General features: G+C 39.2%; 2 protein-coding genes across 3 annotated transcripts in view; both read right to left on the bottom strand.

Moving 5' to 3' along the window:
- Positions 1–24621, bottom strand: part of LOC124858004 (histone acetyltransferase KAT6A-like) — an 88587-nt gene that overhangs the window by 39808 nt on the left and 24158 nt on the right. Inside the window, exons 3-5 of the mRNA XM_047349682.1 lie at positions 19287–19367; positions 14664–14794; positions 12838–12952 (exon numbers count right to left, since the gene is read on the bottom strand). Coding sequence (XP_047205638.1) covers positions 12838–12952; positions 14664–14794; positions 19287–19367 — 327 coding nt within the window. The remainder of the gene's footprint in view (positions 1–12837; positions 12953–14663; positions 14795–19286; positions 19368–24621) is intronic.
- On the bottom strand, positions 6040–11897 carry LOC124858005 (palmdelphin-like). Of its 2 annotated transcripts, XM_047349685.1 has the most exons (4): positions 11173–11897; positions 10961–10985; positions 8808–8915; positions 6040–7686 (listed from the first exon to the last, which is right to left on the bottom strand). In XM_047349685.1, exons 1-4 carry the CDS (start codon positions 11203–11205, stop codon positions 6506–6508), a joined length of 1347 nt encoding a protein of 448 aa, XP_047205641.1. In that variant the 5' UTR covers positions 11206–11897; the 3' UTR covers positions 6040–6505. The 2 variants fall into 2 exon arrangements, with proteins under 2 accessions (XP_047205641.1, XP_047205640.1); XM_047349684.1 differs by lacking the exon at positions 10961–10985.

Consider the following 24621-nt stretch of genomic DNA (forward strand, 5'->3'; position numbering starts at 1 on the left):
GGACTGTTGCTCAGTGGTCCAAAGTACTTTTTTCAGATGAAAGCAAATTCTGCATGTCATTCGGAAATCAAGGTGCCAGAGTCTGGAGGAAGACTGGGGAGAAGGAAATGCCAAAATGCCAGAAGTCCAGTGTCAAGTACCCACAGTCAGTGATGGTCTGGGGTGCCGTGTCAGCTGCTGGTGTTGGTCCACTGTGTTTTATCAAGGGCAGGGTCAATGCAGCTAGTTTTCAGGAGATTTTGGAGCACTTCATGCTTCCATCTGCTGAAAAGCTTTATGGAGATGAAGATTTCATTTTTCAGCACGACCTGGCACCTGCACACAGTGCCAAAACCACTGGTAAATGGTTTACTGACCATGGTATCACTGTGCTCAATTGGCCTGCCAACTCTCCTGACCTGAACCCCATAGAGAATCTGTGGGATATTGTGAAGAGAACGTTGAGAGACTCAAGACCCAACACTCTGGATGAGCTAAAGGCCGCTATCGAAGCATCCTGGGCCTCCATAAGACCTCAGCAGTGCCACAAGCTGATTGCCTCCATGCCACGCCGCATTGAAGCAGTCATTTCTGCAAAAGGATTCCCAACCAAGTATTGAGTGCATAACTGTACATGATTATTTGAAGGTTGACGTTTTTTGTATTAAAAACACTTGTCTTTTATTGGTTGGATGAAATATGCTAATTTTGTGAGATAGGAATTTTGGGTTTTCATGAGCTGTATGCCAAAATCATCCATATTAAGACAATAAAAGACCTGAAATATTTCAGTTAGTGTACAATGAATCTAAAATATATGAATGTTAAATTTTCATCATTACATTATGGAAAATAATAAACTTTATCACAATATACTAATATTTTGAGGACCTGTACACCTATCTGCTTTGGCCCGAAACCTTTGAATGAAAGAATGGTGAAAATAAATTTTATTTTTCAGCATCTAGGTGGTTCCTAGAGTCTCTAGAAGTAGAATGGGAGGCACATCCTTTAGTTATCAGGCTCCTCTCCTGTGGAACCAGCTCCCGGGTTTAGTCTGTGAGGCAGACACCCTGTCTACTTTTAAGGCTAGGCTTAAAACGTTCCTTTTTGATAAAGCTTATAGTTAGAGTGGCTTAGGTTATCCTGAGCTATCTCTGTAGTTCTGCCGCTAAAGGCATAAGCTGCTGAAGGACATAATAACCACATTTTGTCACTTTGCTACATCCTCCTACTACTCTCCAATTTTCTGTTATTTGCTGTTATTATACGTTTTCACTTTATGGCCTGGCCCTGTGTTTAGCTGTGGCACCTTCCTGGAGGGGAAATCAGCTGAGCTGCTGCTGCCAAAAGCTTAATGCTCACCTTCTACAGATGATCCACTTGGCCCTGTCTTTCAGTGTTTAACCCTGTCTGTCTTAGGTTCTACTGTGACTAACTATATGTACTGGTTCTGGTTCTACTGGAGGTTTCTTTCTGTTAAAGAGGAATTTTCCTTTCCACTTTCTCTACATGCTCATCTTGGAGGAGTGAATGCTGCAAGTCACGTACTTGATGCAATCTGCTGGGTTTCCTTAGACGGAAAACATTTTAACTAATTTAAATAATCTGACTGCACTGTTTGATATCTACGATCAATTGGAATGAATGTACTTGACTTGAATCTGTATGATTTGAGTGAATTCAAGTTTTATTTGTAAAATGCCTTAAGATGACATGTGTTGTGAATTATTATATAAATAAACTGCTTTGAATTTGTTTCATGTAATTCAATTCTAAAATCATTTACCAACAATCCCAGCTATGTAATCAATGCACTGCATAAAACAAAATGTCAAACAATATATGTATTTTTGTACTGGGATCAGTTCCTAATACTATTGCTCCACTTTAATTAGTGTGGACAACAACATACCATCAACAAACATCAATTCAATTTTTGAAGGAAAATAAATAGTTTTCCATGATTACTAATAGATAATGCCAGAAGCTTTTTATTGTACGATTGTTTCTTTTCCAAAAAGTTGTTCATGGAATATATGAACATCTTGAACTCATTATGAAATACTTACACTGAATATAAAAAGCATCTAAAAAGCAGCAGTACTCTACTTTTCAGCAAAGCAATCAAATTGTGCACTAAGGATATACCAGCATAAATATGCACTATTTTTCAAATCATGTTGTTAACTGTGGGGGCTATCAGAACTTGTTTTGTCTTAAAGACACCACAAGTGCAAAATCACAATAGGTCTGTCATCATAATGACTGCCATCACCACCCACACACAAATCCGCTCACACCTACACAGAAACACACACACACACACACGCACAAACACACTAACACACTAACATACCCAGGCTTGCAGAGAAACCACTTAGGCTAGCTCTAACTCTGCTCATTCCTTGTTCTTCATCTTTCAGAGTGGAAAGCTCCAACAGATCAAGATCATGTGAAAATGGAGGAGGTCATTTTTCTTGGGCACTTGTTTTGCTAACTTTGAAGGGACTGCTTGCACTATCACAATAAACAGAAATGCACTTTTTTGCAAAAAAAAAAAAAAAAGAAACAGCATGAAAAGTTGCATGAAGAAATGTTTCTTTAAAAGTTTTACATTTTCTACAAGCCTGTGAGCATTGAGTTCACAACTAGAGACTGAAAAGAGAAATGAGAAGATAAATAAAACATTTTATGTATGTTTACTATACATTTTAACCAATTACCTGGACTACATTACACCAAATACGTAAGGTGGGCAACATTATAAAAGGTTAAAGGATTGGTGTTGTTGGTCAGCAGAACAGACTTTCAGAACCCTGGACAGCAGCAAATAGATCATCTAATTGATCGAACAGTTTAGAGTCAAATCTACCCTAAGAAATCAATGCAAACTCAAACATACATCAGAGAAATACCCACTTTTACACCTTCAAATGCAGAATAGTCAAAAAGTACGAACGAAATGAAGTATTCATCATCAAGATTTGGAGCATATCTACTTGAAATAAATCTAATCCAGTCATTAAATGATTAGACATTTTGACCCTTTTGCAGTTATAGCTGGCTCATCTGATGACCGTTAAGAATGTTTTAATCACCAAGAACGCTCCTCACCAAAAACAGAACTGAACTACAATAAATGATCCATACATTGACACTGTAGATAATTGATAGCATAGAATCAGTCCAGGAATTCCGCTCTGAGGTTTGCTGCATCCCTCCATACACATCGATCCAAAACACATGACGTGATTCCCATTTTAGCAGCTGAAGCCGATAATGCAGTGTCCACCGAGGCGGTACAAAAAAAATAAAGAGCTAAAGTTCTGAATGTCAGTGTTTGCGTGTGTTTTAATGAACCTACCTGAGCCAATGTGGTGGACAAATGCAAAAGGTTCTGCTCTGTTTCTGAGTGCAGCCGTGCAGTGACAGCTCTGACTGGAAGTTGTTGGCTCTGATTGGATGGCTGCTGCAGGGGGGGGGGGGGGGGGGGGGGCGCACAGGAGGCAGCCAATACTTGAGCTTTCTCTGATAAATACACACTGAAAAGTAGGAGAGCTAACCTTGTACTCATACAATGGCATAGTGCCACTCATTTAAATCACCTGTTCACACTTCTTTGCAAATAAATCTAGACGGCATGGAAGATTACAAAATATGTGATTTGATACAAATGTACTAAAAAATGTTGATTCTGAGGAACAGGAAGGCAGTAGCTCTTCACTTTATTTTCAAATGTGTGAGAAAATCATAGAAATGATGAAGAAAACATAAAGCTGAAAGGGTACTTAAATACATTCACAAACATTAAGAGGGAATAATTAGAAATTAATTTGCTACACATGAAAACCATAAATGTTGATTTTCACAATATCTACAGGTCCTTCTCAAAATATTAGCATATTGTGATCAAGTTCATTATTTTCCATAATGTAATGATGAAAATTTAACATTCATATATTTTAGATTCATTGCACACTAACTGAAATATTTCAGGTCTTTTATTGTCTTAATACGGATGATTTTGGCATACAGCTCATGAAAACCCAAAATTCCTATCTCACAAAATTAGCATATGATTAAAAGGGTCTCTAAACGAGCTATGAACCTAATCATCTGAATCAACGAGTTAACTCTAAACACCTGCAAAAGATTCCTGAGGCCTTTAAAACTCCCAGCCTGGTTCATCACTTAAAACCCCAATCATGGGTAAGACTGCCGACCTGACTGCTGTCCAGAAGGCCACTATTGACACCCTCAAGCAAGAGGGTAAGACACAGAAAGACATTTCTGAATGAATAGGCTGTTCCCAGAGTGCTGTATCAAGGCATCTCAGTGGGAAGTCTGTGGGAAGGAAAAAGTGTGGCAGAAAACGCTGCACAACGAGAAGAGGTGACCGGACCCTGAGGAAGATTGTGGAGAAGGGCCGATTCCAGACCTTGGGGGACCTGCGGAAGCAGTGGACTGAGTCTGGAGTAGAAACATCCAGAGCCACCGTGCACAGGCGTGTGCAGGAAATGGGCTACAGGTGCCGCATTCCCCAGGTCAAGCCAGTTTTGAACCAGAAACAGCGGCAGAAGCGCCTGACCTGGGCTACAGAGAAGCAGCACTGGACTGTTGCTCAGTGGTCCACAGTACTTTTTTCGGATGAAAGCAAATTCTGCATGTCATTCGGAGATCAAGGTGCCAGAGTCTGGAGGAAGACTGGGGAGAAGGAAATGCCAAAATGCCAGAAGTCCAGTGTCAAGTACCCACAGTCAGTGATGGTCTGGGGTGCCGTGTCAGCTGCTGGTGTTGGTCCACTGTGTTTTATCAAGGGCAGGGTCAATGCAGCTAGCTATCAGGAGATTTTGGAGCACTTCATGCTTCCATCTGCTGAAAAGCTTTATGGAGATGAAGATTTCATTTTTCAGCACAACCTGGCACCTGCTCACAGTGCCAAAACCACTGGTAAATGGTTTACTGGCCATGGTATCACTGTGTTCAATTGGCCTGCCAACTCTCCTGACCTGAACCCCATAGAGAATCTGTGGGATATTGTGAAGAGAACGTTGAGAGACTCAAGACCCAACACTCTTGATGAGCTAAAGGCCGCTATCGAAGCATCCTGGGCCTCCATAAGACCTCAGCAGTGCAACAGGCTGATTGCCTCCATGCCACGCCGCATTGAAGCAGTCATTTCTCCAAAGGATTCCCGACCAAGTATTGAGTGCATAACTGTACATGATTATTTGAAGGTTGACGTTTTTTGTATTAAAAACACTTTTCTTTTATTGGTCGGATGAAATATGCTAATTTTGTGAGATAGGAATTTTGGGTTTTCATGAGCTGTATGCCAAAATCATCCGTATTAAGACAATAAAAGACCTGAATTATTTCAGTTACTGTGCAATGAATCTAAAATATATGAATGTTAAATTTTCATCATTACATTATGGAAAATAATGAACTTTATCACAATATGCTAATATTTTGAGAAGGACCTGTATTATATTTTACAGGTCTGACAGCAATAAGGTCCGGGTTTGGCTACAGAAAAAATACAAAATTTTAGTAAAACTGTGTAGTTTATCATGGCTCAAGAAGGAGGACAGTTACTTTTCACATACCAACAGGTTGGGTTAGATAGCTTTCTTCCCTTAATAAAGTAAATCATCATTCGAAAATAGCTTTTTAATTTATTCAGGTTATTTTTATGAGATTAACCTTTGTTTGATTGAAGAAATCGTGTGAGCGGAAAAATGATCTTCACAGGACAGTAAATTGAATTCTCTGTGAGCCTGGATGGATGAAAGGAAGGACGGACAGACAATCCAACTATCCTGATTATTTACAGTACAATTATTTGTACTTTCTTTGGCAATAAATGCATTGTATGAATATTTATTGACTTGGCAGCTAACGGTGTGTGAATGTGAAAGGTAGACATTAAATCTTCATTGTAGCAGGAATCGTCTTTTAATTTGAAACAAACAACAAAAAGGCTAGTTTACAAAGTCATTGCCGAAAGGACTCAGAGTGCAGCTTGAACTATATGACAACACAATATGACCAATATGTTTCCATCCTGCATAAAAACAACTTTATTAAGGTTAAAAATGATTCTTACACTACAAGACAACATCCTTACTAAAACTGTTTTTGACATCATGACACATGAGTTTGTTGTTTTGCATTATCTAACCGACATTTTCTATTGAAACATGAAAAACTACTGTTCTCTAAAATGCCTGTTTGCAACATCGAAGCCAGTGACCAGAATCATAAAACAGACTCATAGCAGAACCTGATCATAGAGTTAAATAGATTAGGATTAATTAGTAATGGACTCTAACTAAACAGTTAGACCAGTTTAGAAACATCTAAATAAACACTCAATCCTTAATATTTTAAGATCATGTAATGAAAGTACTTTTGTAGGAGGTGGCAATAACACAATTTGCACCCAAATGAACCAGATCTACTTAAAGAAGAAAAATGAAAGATAATTTTATGATCTTTTTTGAGCACATATCGCTCTGTCTCATCTTCTTATTGAACAGAACTTCTCCACACTGATGCAGCCTCTGTTTGCAGGCTCATCCAAGCTCTGGCCCTGTGTATAGCAGGTGTGTTTTCCAGGCTTGTGGATGAACGTTGGCTTGGGAAGCTCCAAATCCCTCCAGTTTGAACTGGTGCCTTGAGCTCCATCTCCTCCTCCACCTACCTTGGCTATCCCCACTTTGGGTTGGAAGACTTTACTCCTGCATCCTTTTGGGTGGAATGACAAACATTCTTCTCTGTAGTTCAAATTATCTAGACATGTGTTAGGTTGATCATGATCATCTTCACCATCACTGTCGTCTATGATTACTAGCTCAGCTTGAATGTCATCCTCCTCTTTATCTAAAGCATTTTCATAGCCAATGAAAACCATCGTCACAGGTTCTTCCTCTTGCTCCTTTGGCAAGTTGTTGATGAGGTTCACAGAGGCAGTACTTTCTGTTGCTTGGTGTAATTGAAAGTCAATCAGTGTCTCATCAGCTTCAGTTGTGTTACTGACTAATGAAGGCAGCAGTCGATGTAAACCCCAGTGAATGTTTGGCATGGATACAGGCATTCCTTCGGATCTCACTGTAAATGGCACAGGACCACCAGGCTCTGCACTGCTGGTGTCTGCTTTGCTATTGGTGAATTCTTGTGTAGTTTTGGCACCAAAGTTTGACCTTCCAGTTAAATCCATATTCTTTTTGTATTGTCCTACAGTACTGAAACAGTGCAGATTTGCTTCTTCATCAGGGTCAAAGGCTCTTGAAGTGCAATCTTGATTAAGTTTTGGTAGGGATTTCTGATCTTGTTGGTCTTGAAGGAGCTGCATTTTTTCTTTGAGATGTACTTGAATTGGTGCCCTTGGTGTTGATGTTCTGCTGTACTCTGTGTATGGTACAGAGTACACTGGATGATGATAATGCACTTCAGCAGGCACTGTTTCATCTGTGGTCTGATGCAGAAGCTCTTCCAGTTCAGGGCTAGACAACTCTCCAACCACGTCATTAGGGATTTCATCTTCTTCTGGCTGCAGTGCATACACAGACTTGCGTCCATCATCGTATACCTTTAACCCCTTCTCTTGAATGCTCTCTGGGCTTATAGTTGTTGTAGAAATGACTACATTTTTGCCTGTTCTTTTATTATGTTCTACACTGATTTTAATTGCAAAGGTTGCTGCAATAGAGAAAAAGACATTCATACAGTAAGAAAAGAAACATCACAATAACAGAATTATAGTAAATAAAATTAAGATTGATTTGGTTTACTGGTTTAGTACATGAACTACCCAACAGTTTACCAAGAATATGTGACTACACTCTTCATGGGTACATGAATTTAATAATGTCAACCTGTCAGGATGTGACATTTTGGACTTTGTGTTTTGTTTACTAATTATCATATTTCTCCAGCCCCTCTGGTTAGGTTGTGTTTACTTATTGTTTACATCCTAGTCCTCATGTTCTCTGCTTCCCTTCCTGTCTGTTCAGTCTGTGTGGTGTTAGGTTTCATTACTCTGTAATCTGGTTTGCTTTATGGGTTCCTTGTTCGTTCTTTGGTTAGGTGTTTCTTATGTTCCCTTCAGTTTCTCAGTTTCCTTCAGTTCATGTTTATCCCTGATTCTTATGCTTTATTTTTATCTTTGTTTATAGTTTTGTTTTAGGTCTGCTCGGTGTCTTGTTAATTACTTGTATTAGGTTCACCTGCTCCCTCTGCCTTCCTGCCTCCTTGCTTCATCTGTCCTTAGTTCCTTTGATTACCTGCCTTTGTTTTCTCTCTGCATATTAGTTGGATTGTTTCATAATGTTTTTGTGGGTTCCTTACGTTACAACTCAACCCTTTATCCTCGTCCCTGCCTTGAGTCTTCATGTTCCTGCAGTGTCTGCAATGTAAGTGTTTGGATCTCGACCCTGTTCAGTACCTGCAGTGTTTTTGTTACGTTTTGACTTTTTTGATTAAAGCTGAGACTGCTTTTTGAAATGCTGCTTCCAAGCTCTTGTCTGCACTTCGGTCCACTCCAAAACCCCACCGTGACACAACCTGTCTTTGGTCTTATCTAGGGTCATGCAAACCCTCTACAGGTTGCAGTAGAACAGACATATAACACATTAGCTAGGTTAGGATGTGTTTCTTCATCGGTTAAAAAGTGAGTTGATCTACTCTGCTGAAAAGTCCAGAATAAAATATTCCTTGCATCAGTAATTATTTTTTATTTTTTTTCCCCCTGAATATTCTGTCAAGTAGTGGGATTATGTTGCTAAGATAAAATAGCCTTTAATGCTTTCCGGACGTCATACCTGGTTTTGTCTCAGCACTGTTGGCTTCTGGAACTGGAGCACATTTAGCTTTGGTTTGAGAAAAGACCAATGGGATATCTTGGATCTTGGGGAGAGAATGTGACACATCTGAGAACAAAGAAATATCCCTAAAATTAAACACTATAAAAGTGAGAGCAACCGTGTTAGTTTGGTTAAAAATGGTCTTTAGAGACACTGTTTTATGAAGTACTCAGATTATTAACACTATGTTAACATATGTTTTTAAACCCATTATGCTAACTCCATGTTCATTGGAACCACTAATACAGATGTTTAAAAAGCCTCAAAAGGTGAGTTTTGTGTAGTTATTGTCCATATGTTAGTTACCATGGGCATGTTGGAAAATTAAGTACATCCCTGCAGGTGGTAGAAGGCTACAAAACAAGTCAGACATATACTCAACGTGTCCCATCAGCTGATATGGTGAAAAAGCTGACTGAGTCCCTGTGCTAATTCCTTAAAAGAACAGGAACACACCATATTCGATGGTGTTGCACAGCTATTGCAAAACCTGAAAGTTAAGTTCTTTCTTGGCAGGGCTAGCGCACACCGTGCAGTCACAGATGATCCACTGGAGTGATACAGGCAGAAGGCTTGACCAGCGTAACTTCACATAGAAACACGGTTGTTGTTCCGCTGATCAAAACAGCACCAAACAACAATATATTGTTAAATTGTAGACTGTTAATATTCACTAACATAGTGTTGTATCCCTCCTCATGTCAGCTAAAACAGACGGTGTAAATCTGACTAGCTATTAGCTTTAGCACTCTGATGATTTAGTTATTGCCAACAAGCTCACAGTAAAATGATAGCTTTGTACAACAGGTCAGGAAACTATAGGGACTTTACACAACCTAAAGCTAAATGTTCAGCCTCTTCTGAGGAGAATTACAATTGCCTATATTTATCCTTTATAAGCTTAACAATAAATATAGGACATAAAACTAATATAAGACATAAGCTCATTTTTGTGGCACATTTATGTTGTACAATTAAAATGAAAAGCAAATAAATCTGTTCGAAGGAAAAAATGCATTTCAAAAGGTGCAATGACTTATATTTAATTTGCAAGTTAAATATTTAGCTCTAAGATAAATGTTTAGTTTACAAACTAAAAAAAAAAAAAAACTAAAAAAAAAAATATATATATATATATATATATATATTTTTTTTAAAGATTGTTCAGCAGCACTAGTGGCAATTATTTTTACAGCATTTTTTCTCAAATTAGGCAGACAGGAAATGGCAGCAAAGAGAGGGGGAAGACATAAGGCAAATGTTGCCAGGACCGGAACTCGTACCCAGGACGGCGGCATCTGAATATTGGTTGGGTATTTTGTTGAGAACTGTGACATTTATGAATGCATGAATGACATGGTGAAAATACAACTTTAAAAAACAAACCCCCATTTTTTATCTCTTACAAAAGGCTAAATAACCCAAAATATTGCTGTCAATTTTGATTGTGTAACTTTACAAACAGCACCCCATAGATATCACTAAGGTAGAAAGGGAGGTTCCAGTTGTAGTTTATTTACAGGCTGGATAAAATCATGTGTACTTGAGGTTTTTAAAGAAAACCAATCAACTTGGCCTCCAGGACTACAAACTAGTCAGTCGTTCTTTTTCCAGACAAAGCAACTTGTTAGTTTCCAGTGAAGGAAAGAAATGCATGTAGTTTGGGTTATGAATCTAAGCTGAAATTGAATAAATAAAAATGTTCCAATTCTCTTGTTATCACAGTTCTGTCATTTGTTTTGGAAAGCTTAAATGTCAAATAACAATGAATTCAAAAATATATAAAACAAAATGACATTCCAATTCTTCCTAGTTACAGTGGTTGTTAAGAACCTGTTTAATAAGGATCTGAAATTAATGGACGTAAAAACAATGAGCTACCAGTTAACAGGAAAAATATCCATCAACGCATGAAAAGGTCAGTTTGGTAATAATTCATGATACATTATGATTATCTAGCTAAATGATAATCAAGTCTAATTGTTTATCACAAGTTTTCCAATCAGGTGTCCATAAAGCGCTTTAGCTTTAAGAAAATAGGTTTCCTCAGAATATGTAGAGTGTAATATAAAATAAATCATGACAAGTTAAAAGGGTGAAAAAGTTTTTACCTGTCTGGAACTCTGCGTTTAGCTCCTACACATGAACACAGAGCAGTGAAATGTCAATTTAGTCACTATGAAGCAGAATAAATCATTCCATGCCTGCTTCACCTAAAAGTTAATCTGTTAATGAGACCCTGTTATGGGACCCTGACCAGTACAAAAGGCAAATCATGCATATTAGCCCTGGCACTTCATGTTAGCTGTGTGGGTAAATTTACCTGGCAGCTTGTATGTATGAAGGATCCTCTCATGAAGCAAAGCACAACAGCGTAGGCAGTTCATCACGTTAAAAACAAGAAGAGATTAGAGCAGCGCCAACGATTCACCAATTTGAAAACCTTTAATGCTTCTTATAGACTGCACACCACCATCAGTCTGTAACACCCATAGTGTCATAAAGTTAAATAAGCACTCAGCTAGGTTCAGTCAACACATGGAATAGGCCATGTGTTAATGAAAGTATCCCTCTGTCATAACGTAAGAAAACCTCTAATATCCATAGTATTTATTAATAAAGTATTTTAAAACTTACTCAATTTTAGTGGGAACACATTTCACGCATTTCATACTATGTTTTTTATTTTATAAAATCGAAAAGCAAAGTTGTAAAAATGATCCCTCCCAAACACGCACACACAAACACAAAACACCCATGTTAACACACATGTTACCAGCCAACATACACATCAGCCATCCAACATCATATACACCAGCCAAAACAACAAAAAAGCAGGCCAACCAATAGTCTATTGACCATTCAACGCCTATATCAGCCCACTACATGCATATCAACAATCCAGTAAAAATAATAACCGGCCAACATACAATAGGTTCAGTTCAGAAACAAGCTCAGCATCCCCCTCTCCTGCTCACAGCCAAACAGACATCCCACCCTCCTATGACCCACAGCTTTTCTGTCACACCTCAAATGTTTTATCTTCCACCTCAGCCATGTACCCTTCTGCTTCTACATGTTTGCCTTCAACCATATCAGAAGATGCTGATGCTTCCTTTGCTTCCCCCTTCCACCTGTGTATCTCAAGAAGTCAAGTGAAGATGCAACTGGAGAGACTGAACCAGAATAAGGCTGCAGGTCCAGATCCTGAAATTCTGCAGCACCTTAGCCTTAGCCTGGCCCAGAAGAAGGTTCCGGTGTTGTGGAAGACCTCCTGTCTTGTTCCGGTACCAAAGAAAACTCACCCAAAAGTCCTCAATGACTATAGACCTGTTGCCCTGACATCTCACATCATGAAGGTCCTAGGGTTAGGGGAAAGACGGATTCTTCATAAAATGAAGAACATTATGAAGAACCCTGAGCATCCTCTTCATGAGACTGTCCTACAACAACAGAGTGTCTTCAGTCAGAGGCTTCTTCAAATCTGCTGTAAGATGGAGCGCTACAGGAGATCCTTCCTGCCCACAGCCATCAGCATCTACAACGGCTCTTTGAAGAAACCTCAGATGATATGAGCTGAATAATGTATTTTTTAATTGAATTTGAATAAAATTGATTCAGTCATCCAACATACATATTAACCAGCTAGCATACATACTGTATGTGATATAAAGTTGTACATGTAAATACAATTATTTTAAAAAATGCATACATTTTTTGGAAACATGTTGACTATCTTGGTAGTGTTACTAAAATCTTTTGATGTTATGAAATTTTCTTCTGTGTGTTTTTGGTATCTAAAACGTTTGAGAATAAATCCACTGAAATGGTTGGACTGAAGTGTAAAAATGTTAGTTACTGTTTAGAGTTTGTTCAAGCTGTGAGATAGAAAATCGCTTGTTTTATCAAAAAAGGCAGGCATCAGTTAAACCCAAAAGCACAAACCCATTAAGCCTTTTGTAAAAGGTAATAATCAAATAAAGCCTACCTTAATAATGTCTTCAGGTGTCCTCTCCACTTCTTTCAACCGCTTCAGGACTATCTCTTCATTGAATGAGATGCTAAGCTCTTTCTGTTCCAATTCCTCGATCTCTTTTTCTATTCTGTTTGGGAGTAACAAACTTTGTTAATAAATAAGGAAGACCACCACAACAAAGTGAGAAAGAGGACTGTGTCCTTGCCTTTGTCTAAAACTAATTGCATAAAAGAGCATAAAATGTAGGGTGTGTGACTGTCTTCACAACAAGCCTAAACACCACACTGTGGCATTAGGGTTCTGTCAGATTTGACACGTTTAGTTTCCCTTTTCCTTTTCTGGACCTTTCTGTCAGTTTCCAATTCAAGTTTCCTGTCCCACCCAGCTTAGACCTTAAAATGACGTATTAGCTGCTAGAGTGTTTGTTTTCTAAACAAAGACTACATTCATTTATCTTTATCATTGTTTTTGAAATGTAGATGGTTAAATAATTCTTTTATGCTGTCACTGAATGATCATGGATTGCATTTCTTTGTTTTTGAACATATAGTTACAATAATTAGTTCTCCTAAGGTATTTCGAACTGTTTTGAAACAATTAAAACCACTACTGTCTGCTGTGGTAGTGCTATTTTGTGTCATTTTCACACAACATGCATTCAGTGAACACATTTCTAGACAGGTTATGCAAAATATTAAAACTGCACATCACTTTTGCCTAATTTACACACACATCTAATCCACAGGTATTGGTGTTTTTGGTTTTCCTTTGTTTTTGTATTTTATAATATCTGTGGTTGTTAATCATTGTTAATAGGGTCTTTCCATACGATTTCTTTTCTTTGTGTTAACTTTCTTGTGTTCTGTTCTTTTTGGATTGCAGTTTTATGTAAGTGTTAGTCTTCAGCTTTTGTTTTAGCAAGATCATGTTGTGTCCTGTTTGCCTCCCTATGTGTTTATTAGTCACCTGACCCAATTCCCAGCTTAGATTCGCCCCCCTGTGGTTCCGCGCTGCTCTGATCAGTAACATCTCGTAATCTACCCACCTTCCCCAGCACCAGAACCCTCTTGAGCCTGAGTCTCAGTCAGAACCAGCCTTCAGTGACTCAGAACCTCGCCTCTCTCACACTGCAGCCTCCCAAGATGTCCCACTGCTGTCATGGACAGACTGTGACTGGTGACAAGGGTGCTGCAGCTGCCTGCCCCACCCGCCCTGCGCTGCCCTGAAATCATTCACCTCATTTTCAGTTCAGACCAAATCATTTTATAGTAAAACAGCACATTTTTGTTTTCTTTTGGAGGGCATTCCACTGCTTTTACCATAACTGTAGTAAACTATTCTTCTAGGTTATGAACAGCAAATAAAGGATGTGTCTCACTTAATGGGCTAACAGCCCTGCACAGAGAAGAATCGACCTTTAGTCAAAGTAGGAAAAGTTTTAATAAGGTCAGACTCCCTGAAAAAGAAGAGAGACATACTCACAGCTGATAACCTCAAGCTATCAACAAGAGTCCTAATAAGAGGGCAGTTTTGCCAGTGGGAGGGGATGCTTATATAGAATAAGCAAGTTTAAAGCAAAATGAAGTAAGATCTTCATTTTCAGAAGCCACAGATCTATAATAGGCCACTTGGGACTTGTTTTTAAAAAATCCTATTTATAGCAGTTATAAATATGTTAATAACTTTGATCTCTAATATGTTGGTTTGTTCTAACATGTGTCAGTGAACCTGAGGCAAATATAAAAAATATGTCTAATTTTCGCCTATCTGACTTGTAGATTCTGCAAACTTTTTATGTGTTGATCCAGAATGAGATGTAGCTTTTAGGATCAGGTTACCTGAGGATGTTGCTCTGCAGCTGATCACTCTGCTGCTGCTCATCTTGGGCCTGAAGCCTCATGGCCTCCTGTTCCTCCTCCGACTGCTGACTCAGCCCATCCATCAGCCACTGATTCCTCAAGGCTTTTTTCTACCAGTCAAACACACAAGCAACAGGAAGCACAGTTTTAGATTTTAATTTTTTTTAAATTGACTGAACTTATATAGTGCTTTTCCAGTCATACAGACCGCTCAAAGCACTTTACACTAGAGCCACATTCACCCAATCGCACTCACTAACGCTCACACATTCATACACCGATACGCAGATCGGTAGGCAACTTGAGGTTAAGTGCCTTGCCCAGGGGCACATCGACATATGGAGGAAGCTGGAATCGAACCCAGCTGCAAGCATATTTTACCAGCTTGCTCATATTCTAAGCTTTTTGCTTTTACGTTATGTGACTCTTGCTGTGTTTCAATCTGTACAAGCTGTCCCTTTCCCCTTTGACAAAATCACCATATTTTTATTCATTTACCTTCCATCAGGAAGTGAAGGAAGTGTCACATGCACAGTTTATAACCATTTATAACCTCTTCTGAATTTCTATGAACTGCCTATCATTATCCTACTACAATGTGAAGCTGTATTTAAGATTGCATTTATTGTGGTGACACCAAAAAACTGAATGTATCACTAGTTACTCCAACAGGAAGTGATAGAGGATTGTTGTAGTGTTTTAGCTTATAGACGGTAAGTGAAATAATAAAAAAGCTATATTAATGCATTTAGTGTCTGACTGAAATACTTCTCTGCTGTTTTGTGTGAGGGATAACATTCATTAAATAAAGTTGAGTACTTATGTAAAAGCTTTATCTCACCATTATGAACCTCTTTAATTGTTTTGTTTATTTTTGACCTGAAAAATATGATTTTGATACAAGCTAAACATTTGAATGAACAGCTATATGAGAGGACACGCCTAAGGTCACCACCGTGGGTCAGCTCTGCTGTACCTATGGCAACATAATGGCTTTCTGCTTAAGAGTAAGAAATAAGGCAAACCACAGCCAGCATACACCAAAGATTGTTTTCAGAGAAAGACAAGGAGCAATTAGGAGGATGTTGGAAAACCATCCTGATGTCCTGACATATAAGGGTTGTCAAAATAAGGTGAGATCTTTCCATGTAACCCATGCAACATTTAGTAACTGCTCATAGTTAACTCCATAAAAGTTACAATAAATATCCTTATGTGTAATCCATGCAATAATTATTAAAACACACATTTGAAGCAGTGAGGAGTGAAACAAGCATGTTCTCATGTTCTGGAGCTGAGAGACTGGAGAGGCCTGTGTGGAGCCACATATTATCTGTCTTATCTTTTTCAGAAGTATAAACAACAACAAGTATCCAATGATGTATGATGATTTTACATTCTTTCACATGTATTAAATAAAATTAGTAACCTTTGAATAACAAGTTAAAAGATGTATGATTGAAATGTGGTTAAGAACTGAGAATTAGAGTAAAAAACATTAAGGTTTGACATTCTCAATCAGCTTTATATGAAAGAGATATAACATTAATCATTTCTGAAGCATGAATAAAAAGAATGAAGTGATGGTTTTGCAACCGTGTTTTAAAGTAAATGCTGAAAGCTGAAGAATGAAACATGTAATACTGTGTAAAGTTTAAAACTGAGCAGATTAGGGAAAGAACTGTAGGATGACAAGGAGTGACGAGAGCCAGCTGCATGCTGACAGCGACGGGAGGATGCGACTACAGACCAGCGTGGGTATTATTGGCATCTCCAAGGCTGAGAAACAGAATCAGTAGGTCACGATGACCATGACTAAAGTATTGAGCAATAATCAAGAAGCTGAGCTGAATAGGTTGCGCAATAACTGAGAAGCCTAATAAGGACCTGAACGGTGAAGGCATCAAGCGCTATAAAAACAATGATGAGAGCAGAAACGGGGTTGTTTCCTCGCAGAAGACCAGCGAACAAGATCGAACGGAGAAAAGAAGCTTGGATGGAAAAGGAACAGAGACACAGCCCCACTGATTGACTGCATTAAGAAGAGGATCAACCCGTGAGCCCAGAAAGGACTGTGCCTGAAGATTACGAATCTGATTTCATCTAAAGCCTTTTTATCCAGACAACTGAAGTGAACTTGATCGGTGAACAGCTGGTTGCTCTAAGTTTCAGGCTTCTGGAAGTCCTGAATCAACTTCATTTATGTCTCCGGGTTTCCTTCAACTCTTCAGCCTCTGGAAACTACTGTCTTCTGAGACATATAACAACAAAGATCCCGTGTAACCATTGAAGCCTGGAGCATCAGTTCCTGCCACTTAAAGGAAGAAAACTGAAGATTAAGTCGTATTCCCTTCAAGAAACCTCTCGTTGTTACCAGAAGAATCTTCTCCATCAGGTGCATGGATGAGCCTCCATCTTCAAAGCCTCTTCAAACCCACTAGTTTCAGCATCAAGGAAAGACAGGTTGAGTTGATTGATTCATTTCTATTATTGAAATTATTTTGTGTTGCCGAATTTAAGCTGTTACTGACCCCTACAAAATCGTTACTAATTAAAGAAAGCATATAAAATTCTAGTTAAATCGTGGACATTCAATTATTTGAGTCACTGTATTTTTGGTTTTTCATTGGTGGTAAAAAGTCTTGTTTCCTGGTTCCAAGATATTTTAGGAGGTTTTTATAGGTTGCCTTAGCCAAGTTTGTTAAAACAGCGCCTTGGGGCTCGTGCTAAGCTACTAAAATTAACCTAGCCCATATACCAAGAGCCAGTTGTAAATTAGGGAATGAACAGCCGTGAACAAAAGTGACTGTTGAAAGTGTGGATGACTGCGATAGGCTACTCAGTCATCCAGACCTCCAGTTGAAGAAGGGCAAGACTTTTGTATGAAGGCTGTCAGAGGATAGGCGAGTCATGGGAAGTCCTGACCCGTTGGATGGAGAGCTGGTTTGAGCAATCCCTTTAGACATGGGGAAGTAGGAGGGAGGGGTTAGCTCATTGGACAACGAAAGGGTGGCCAAAAACAGGGTGATTTAGCTGACTGAGCAGCAAAATGAGCAGCTGTTTCTTGGCTACCCAGAGTGGTATACTGTTATTTGTAGTCATTTTGGTTGGTATTTGAGATGGATGTTTTGCAAGTGTTAGCAGAAAAACCTGTTTTCTGTGGTGTCTTTATGTTTACACCATTCATTATTATTTGAATTGATCTTTTTACTGATGCATGCTATTGTAAACAAACAACATACTTACCTGGAACAGCAGTTGTATTTACAACATCCCTGTATTTCTGTCCTTTATTTATACAAATCTAACAGATATGGTTAGTTGTTAATGTTCATTTGGAGGAAAACATGACAGACTATTCACACCTGCACGTTTGCTCATATGTTTGTCTGCTTAACATGGATTAGTGGTGCATCTCCGAGCTAAAACTGATTGGAAAGTGGAGGGGTGCTGCTTTGACATCTGGACATGTGGCAGATTAGTTTGTATATATTTACACTATTCTTTATCCTTCCAACAAAAACCCAACAGTGCATCAAGTCAGCATATTTCCAATAAAAAAAAAAAAAAAAAGATTTCTAAGGATGGTAATGAAACAGCATCCCAACCCCACCATACATTTCACTATGCAAGCAATGTAGATTTATTTGTATCACACCATCACATTTTTTGTATGGTAATGTGTTTTTGACATACTTGTCTTTGTCAGAACTCACCAAGACCTTAGAGAGGTCAGTCAGTCAGTCAGTCAGTCATTTTCTACCGCTTATTCCATAGTGGGTCGCGGGGACCTTAGAGAGGTCTTCATTTTATTTGTTCCTGATCATTTATATTTGTTTCGTGGTTAGAAAATATTGGAGAAATCTTTAACCTTTAACAGTTCTTATCCCCATATCTGAGTTAAAAACATAAATTAAAAGACTGTGTTTTTACATTGGAGTGCTCAATTTGGCTTTAGACTGTTATAGAAAATCAGTATTTAGTAAAAACATTGCTAAGTCACTGTTCAGCTATTTAGGACAAAGCATGTCATGTTTTTGAAAGGTTTGGTATCATATCACGCACTATTGCTTAAAATAAAAAAGAATAAAAACTTGGAGTCACACATAAGCGATTACTTTAAATCTTGCCTGCTTCTCCCTGCAGAGCTTTACACCTTTATCTCTAAATCCCATCACTTCTTCATTTGCTTTTTATCAGCAATATTTTTGGCTGCCACCTGTCTCTACCAGTTGGTGCAAACAGATGGCTGCATCACCTGAAACTGCTTCTGTTGGAGGTCTCTCCTCTCCTCCATAAAAGGGTGTTTTAACTGTATGCTCAGAATGGGGGATAGAATGGAAGTGCTGCAGACCCTAGATTTGAATGTGATATACTAAAGGTGAGAGGAGCCTTATGGGAACAATTTCTTTTCAAAATCTTTCTTTACTGCTGACATACAGTTCTATACGCATAACAATGGTGTTCAAGCATTTTCTTAAGAGATTGTGCCATCTGTTGTTCAAGAACGGTACTACTTATAATTGTACTTTGCTAAGAATACATCCTGAGATTGTGCCTTTGTCTTTTTATTCAGAAGGGCATTTTAAAGCATAAAATTACCTTGATATACTGGAGTTTTAATTTCTCTTCTTCAATCTGTCGTCTTTTCTTGGCTATGTCTTCTTGGATTCTTCTTTTGTCCTGTGGACAGAAAGCACGTTTGCAGCATGTGTGCATTTTATAATATGGAAACTATTTCACCTGTTTACATCCCAGTGCTGACTCTTCACCCTTGAGCTGACAGCTGGAGACTAAAAGCCATGAATACATGAAGGCAATGTGTTACTTGTCTCTACCTGTTTGTGTTCAACTTTTCATTACAACCTGTCCTTTCCACAAGCTCTTTGTGTGCAAAAGATCATCTTTCCACTCTCAGATGTCTCTATATGGATTCAAACATTTTAAATATGAACAAAAAGGTTTTGTAATAGCAACACATTGTTTACTTACTGATGAAATATATGCCCTAAGTTCCTGAATGTCACAATGAGTTGGTCACTGATGGTTAATATTAGCTCCTGGATTCAGGACCAGTGTGACACTTAGTCACCGTGAAACGGGATCCCCTTATAACGTCTGCTGGTATTTATAGCAGCTGTCTGATGAAGCTACATCAATCTGCAGAGCCATTTCCAGCAGGTAACTTGGGTCACAAAGATAAATTCCACCATTGCTCAAGAACGTATCATTCAGTTCACTGAAATGACAAAGGTCCAATAGAGGAAGTAATGGCATTGTAATGCAAGCGTCATTATTCTGGTTGGCAGAGGCCTAATGTGGTTATCAAACTATTCTCCTCAGTACTTAAAACAGCTTTATTTCTGACTTCAAGCTAACATTTGGCTACACAGAGAACGAGACAGAAAAAAACAAAAAACAATTTAAAACAATGAAACAGATCAGTTGCAGAATTGGGCATTGATTTACACATGCTATCGGCCTCTTCTTGCTGGAATTCTCAAGCTCCTAAAGGAGCTTCCATCCAACCTCTTACAGAAAGGAACAAGTTAGAAGTAGAGTAGAGTCAGAAGTAAATTTTTTACTTCCACTTCATCTGTGATGTATTTTCCCTATTCAGTCAACATCCTGAGTAACCTATTCAGACATCAAACTTTAATCTCAAGTCACTTCACTAAGGGTTTGGAATGGTATAGGGTTGTTGGGGAGGTTAGAATAAACTACTGAGTGTCAGAGGTGTTAGAGTTTGGCCATTTTCAGATCAAAGATCAAAGCAGCCAAGAGAAGCTACAGTGAAAAGCTTAAGAACAGCCTTTCTACTGGTGACACTTCAGCTGTATGGACTGGTCTGAGAAACCTGACTGCCTACAAGAGCCCCACCCATCCTGAACAGAGTCCTCGCCTGGCCAACCGTCTGAATGGCTTCTACTGCAGACATGACAAGAAGCCATTCACACCTCAAATCATCTCCTCCACATCCCATTCAGGAACAAATTTGACCCGTAAAACAACCAACCCCCCACCTTCAGATCCTCTGCCTGCACTAAGGAATATTGCTATGTAACTTGGGATCTCCACTGTTCCTCTTGATTCCTCCATTTATGTTACTACCCCTGACAGTAACAAAACAGAACCTATGTAACTAATCATCTCAAGAAACCATCACGAAATACCACCTTATTTGTGTTTCCTTCTCATCAGTCTATTCTAGTTCTCAGATACCCCTAACTCACCCTAAATGATCCCCAGTTCAACCGGAAAGAGATTCGAGTCGAGTCCTAAAGCACCCGTTGTCTGCAGGTTCCTTCACATTGGATAAATAGGATGCCTTTCCCGATATGTCCAGCGTGCCTAAGAGTTAACATTACCTCAAACAGGTGTTTAGCAAGTCCCAAGCACTGTCCTTACCTCCCTACAGACCAAATGATTGTGCAATATAACTGTTTCCCAGAGCTCCTGAACCTTCTAGTTGTCTTTATAATCTGTCTTTATAACCAGAGAGAGACTGCGTGGATATAGCAACTTTTTGCTGGTATTTTTCATCAATTTGTTCTCCCATGGATGCAGGCTTTTTCTTTGAGGCCAAAAAAATCCTTCTCTTTGACCTTGCATTGACTACCGTGGCCTAAATCAGATCACTGTCAAGAATAAATACCCATTACCCCTTCTAACCTCTGCCTTTGAACTTGTTCATGCTTCAACCATCTTCTCCACTCTTGACCTTCAAAATGCCTACCATTTTTTTAGGACCAGGGAATGAGATGAATTGAAGACTGCCTTTAGAATTACTTTAGGTAACTCTAAGTACTTAGTGATGACTATTTGCTCACCAGCTGTCTTTTCGTCTCTGGTTAATGATGTTCTGCAAGACTTCCATAAACAATTTGTGTTCATCTACCTAGACGACATCCTGATTTTTTCCAAGACCATCCAAGAACACAATGCATGTCTGATTGGTCCTGCAACTACTCCTTAGAAGCAAGTTATATTTCAAAGTAGAATAACGTGAGTTCCATGTTCTTTCAATAATCTTCCTTGGCCATATCCTCAAACACGGCAGGTGAAGATGGACCCAGAAAAACTTGAATTCTCATTGTTCCTACCCCTTCCACATGAAAGCAGCTACAATGTTTTCCAGGTTTTGCCAACTTCTATCTTCGGTTCATCAGAAAATATAGTCAAACTCCACTAACCACTTATTTCATCCAAGAGACATTTCCATTGTCCCTCCGGACACTGAGAGACTGTTTCAGTAGCTTAAAACTGAGTTTCCTCATGCTCCTATTCTCACCCAGTCACATCCCAAATGTCTGTAATAGATGCCGAAGCTTCTGATACTGGGCTAGGAGATTTTCTTATCCAAAAGTCTGAATCTCATAATAAACTTAATCCCTTTGACTTTTTTTCTCGTCATCTCACCACCTCAGCAAGAAATTATGACATGGGATATGGAGAACTACTTGCTGTAAAATTGGCTTTTGAAAATTGACAAACTTGGTTAGAAGGAGCTGAACATCAGTTGTCTGGACAGACCATAAAAATCTTTCATACCTCCAAGAAGCTAAGGGTCTTACCCAATGTCAGTCCCAATAGTTTTTCCTCTTTTCCCATTGTAACTTCATTAGCTACTACAGATCCGGTTCGAAGAACACCAACCCCAATGCCTTGTCTAGACAGTACTCCTCCAACGAAGAAGCCCCTATCACTACGATTCTACCATCTTCTTGTCATGCCCAGCCTGTGTGTATGTTTTGTGCTTGTGTTTTTGTTCATTTTACTTAGTATGGTCCTTTTTTGTACTTTCTGTTCTGTGTTTATTGTATTAATTGGTCTCACTCCCTCTGTCTCCCTGCACTCTGTTCCACACCTGTTCCTAGTTTCCCTTGATTAGTTAGTCTCGTTGTTCATTGGTTCGTCCTGCTGTTCTGTCTGTATTTAAACCCTGTTGTTACTATTGTTCACGGCTATGTCCTGGTCATTCATATCTTTGTCATGAAGAGTCGTCTGTCCTGTCAGAGTTCTGTGAGTGTGAACTATTAAATGCAACTTATCTTTAATTGTCTGGCTCCTGGCTTCTCCTACTTGCACGTTTGTCCTAACTAAAACCCACAATATGACCCTTGTATTGTTAGATCTCTTACTTGGGAGATCAGGACTTGGTCTTTGAAGCTAAGGCTTCTGAACCCAATCCAGGTACAATTCCTCCCAACTGTACAGGTGCTGGTCATAAAATTAGAATATAATGATAACATTGATTTATTTCAGTAAATACAGTCAAAAAGTGAAACTTGTATATTATATTCATTCATTACACACAGACTGTTGTATTTCAGATGTTTATTTCTTTTAATTTTGATTATTATAACTAACAACTAATGGAAATCCCAAATTCAGTATCTCAGAAAATTTGAATTTCGTGAAAAGGTTAAATATTGAAGACACCTGGTGCCACTCTCTAATCAGTTAATTAACTCAAAACACCTGCAAAGGCCTTTAAATGGCTTCTCAGTCTAGTTCTGTAGACTACACAATCATTGGGAAGACTGCTGACTTGAAAGTTGTCCAAGGGACAACCATTGACACCTTGCACAAGGAGGGCAAGACACAAAAGATTATTGCTAGAGGCTGGCTGTTCCCAAAGCTCTGTGTCCAAGCACATTAACAGGGAGGTGAAGGGAAGTAAAACATGTGGTAGAAAAAAGTGTACAAGCAATAGGGATAACCGCACCCTGGAGAAGATTGTGATACAAAACCCATTTAAAAATGTGGGGGAGATTCCCAAAGAGAGGACTGCAGCTGGAATCAGTGCTTCAAGAACCACCACGCACAGACGTATATAAATGGGTTTCAGATGTCACATTCCTTGTGAACAAGAGACGGCGTCAGAAGCATCTTGCCTGGGCTAAAGACAACAAATACTTGGCTGTTGCTGAGTGGTCCAAAGTTATGCTCTCTGATGAAAGTACATTTTCAATTTCCTTTGGAAATCAAGGTCCCAGCGTCTGGAGAAAGAGAGGACAGGCACAGAATCCACATTGCCTGAGGTCCAATGTAAAGTTTCCACATTCGGTGATAGTTTGGAGTGCCATTGTCATCAGCTGGTGTTGGTCCACTGTGTTTTCTGAGGTCCAAGATCAACACAGCCGTCTACCAGGACGTTTTAGAGCACTTCTTGCTTCGTGCTGCTGATCAACTTTATGGATATGCAGATTTCATTTTCCAACAGGACTTGGCACCTGCACACAGTGCCAAAGCTACCAGTACCTGGTTTAAGGACCATGGTATCCCTGTTCTTAATTGGTCAGCAAACTCGCCTGACCTTAACCCCATAGATAATCTATGCGGTATTGTGAAGAGGAAGATGAAAAACACCAGACCTAACAATTCAGAAGAGCTGAAGGCCACTATCAGAGCAACCTGGGCTCTCATAACACATGAGCATTGTCACAGACTGATCTACTCCATGCCACGCTGCATTGCTGCAATAATCCAGGCAAAAGGAGCCCCGACTAAGTATTGAGTGCTGTATTTGTTCATACTTTTCAGTTGGCCAACATTTCTAAGAATCCGAAAGGACCACAGTCTCCTCAGAAGATGGAGGCTCTGGCCCTTCTTCTACAGGGTGGTATGGGACCAGTCCAGTTTATTGTTAAGGTGAACACCAAAGTATTTTAAACCGTTTACTGTCTCAGTGTCCTTCCCCTGGATGATTACTAGTGAGTGAGGTGGTGTCCTTCTCCTGAAGTCGTTTACCATCTCCTTCGTCTTACTGGTGTTCAAGCACAGGTGGTTGCGCTCACACCACAAAGTCCATGATGATCGACCGGTACTCTAGCTTGTTACCCGCAGACACACAGCCCAAATGGCTGAGTCATCAGAGAATGTCTGGAGATGACAGGTCTCCTTGTTATAGGGAAGTCTGCGGTGTAAAGGCTGA

Source organism: Girardinichthys multiradiatus, chromosome 21, assembly GCF_021462225.1.
Source record: "Girardinichthys multiradiatus isolate DD_20200921_A chromosome 21, DD_fGirMul_XY1, whole genome shotgun sequence".
In the NCBI taxonomy this organism is placed as follows: Eukaryota; Metazoa; Chordata; class Actinopteri; order Cyprinodontiformes; family Goodeidae; genus Girardinichthys; species Girardinichthys multiradiatus.

What these genes read in the sequence shown, in the direction of transcription:
- LOC124858005 (XM_047349684.1), bottom strand. Translation starts at nt 11,236, where the DNA reads ATGAACTGCCTACGCTGTTGTGCTTTGCTTCATGAGAGGATCCTTCAT. An exon ending in TCATACATACAAGCTGCCAG is followed by an intron (nt 8,916 to 11,172) that starts GTAAATTTACCC and finishes CTTTGTTCTCAG; the next exon opens with ATGTGTCACATTCTCTCCCC. An exon ending in CAGTGCTGAGACAAAACCAG is followed by an intron (nt 7,687 to 8,807) that starts GTATGACGTCCG and finishes TCTCTATTGCAG; the next exon opens with CAACCTTTGCAATTAAAATC.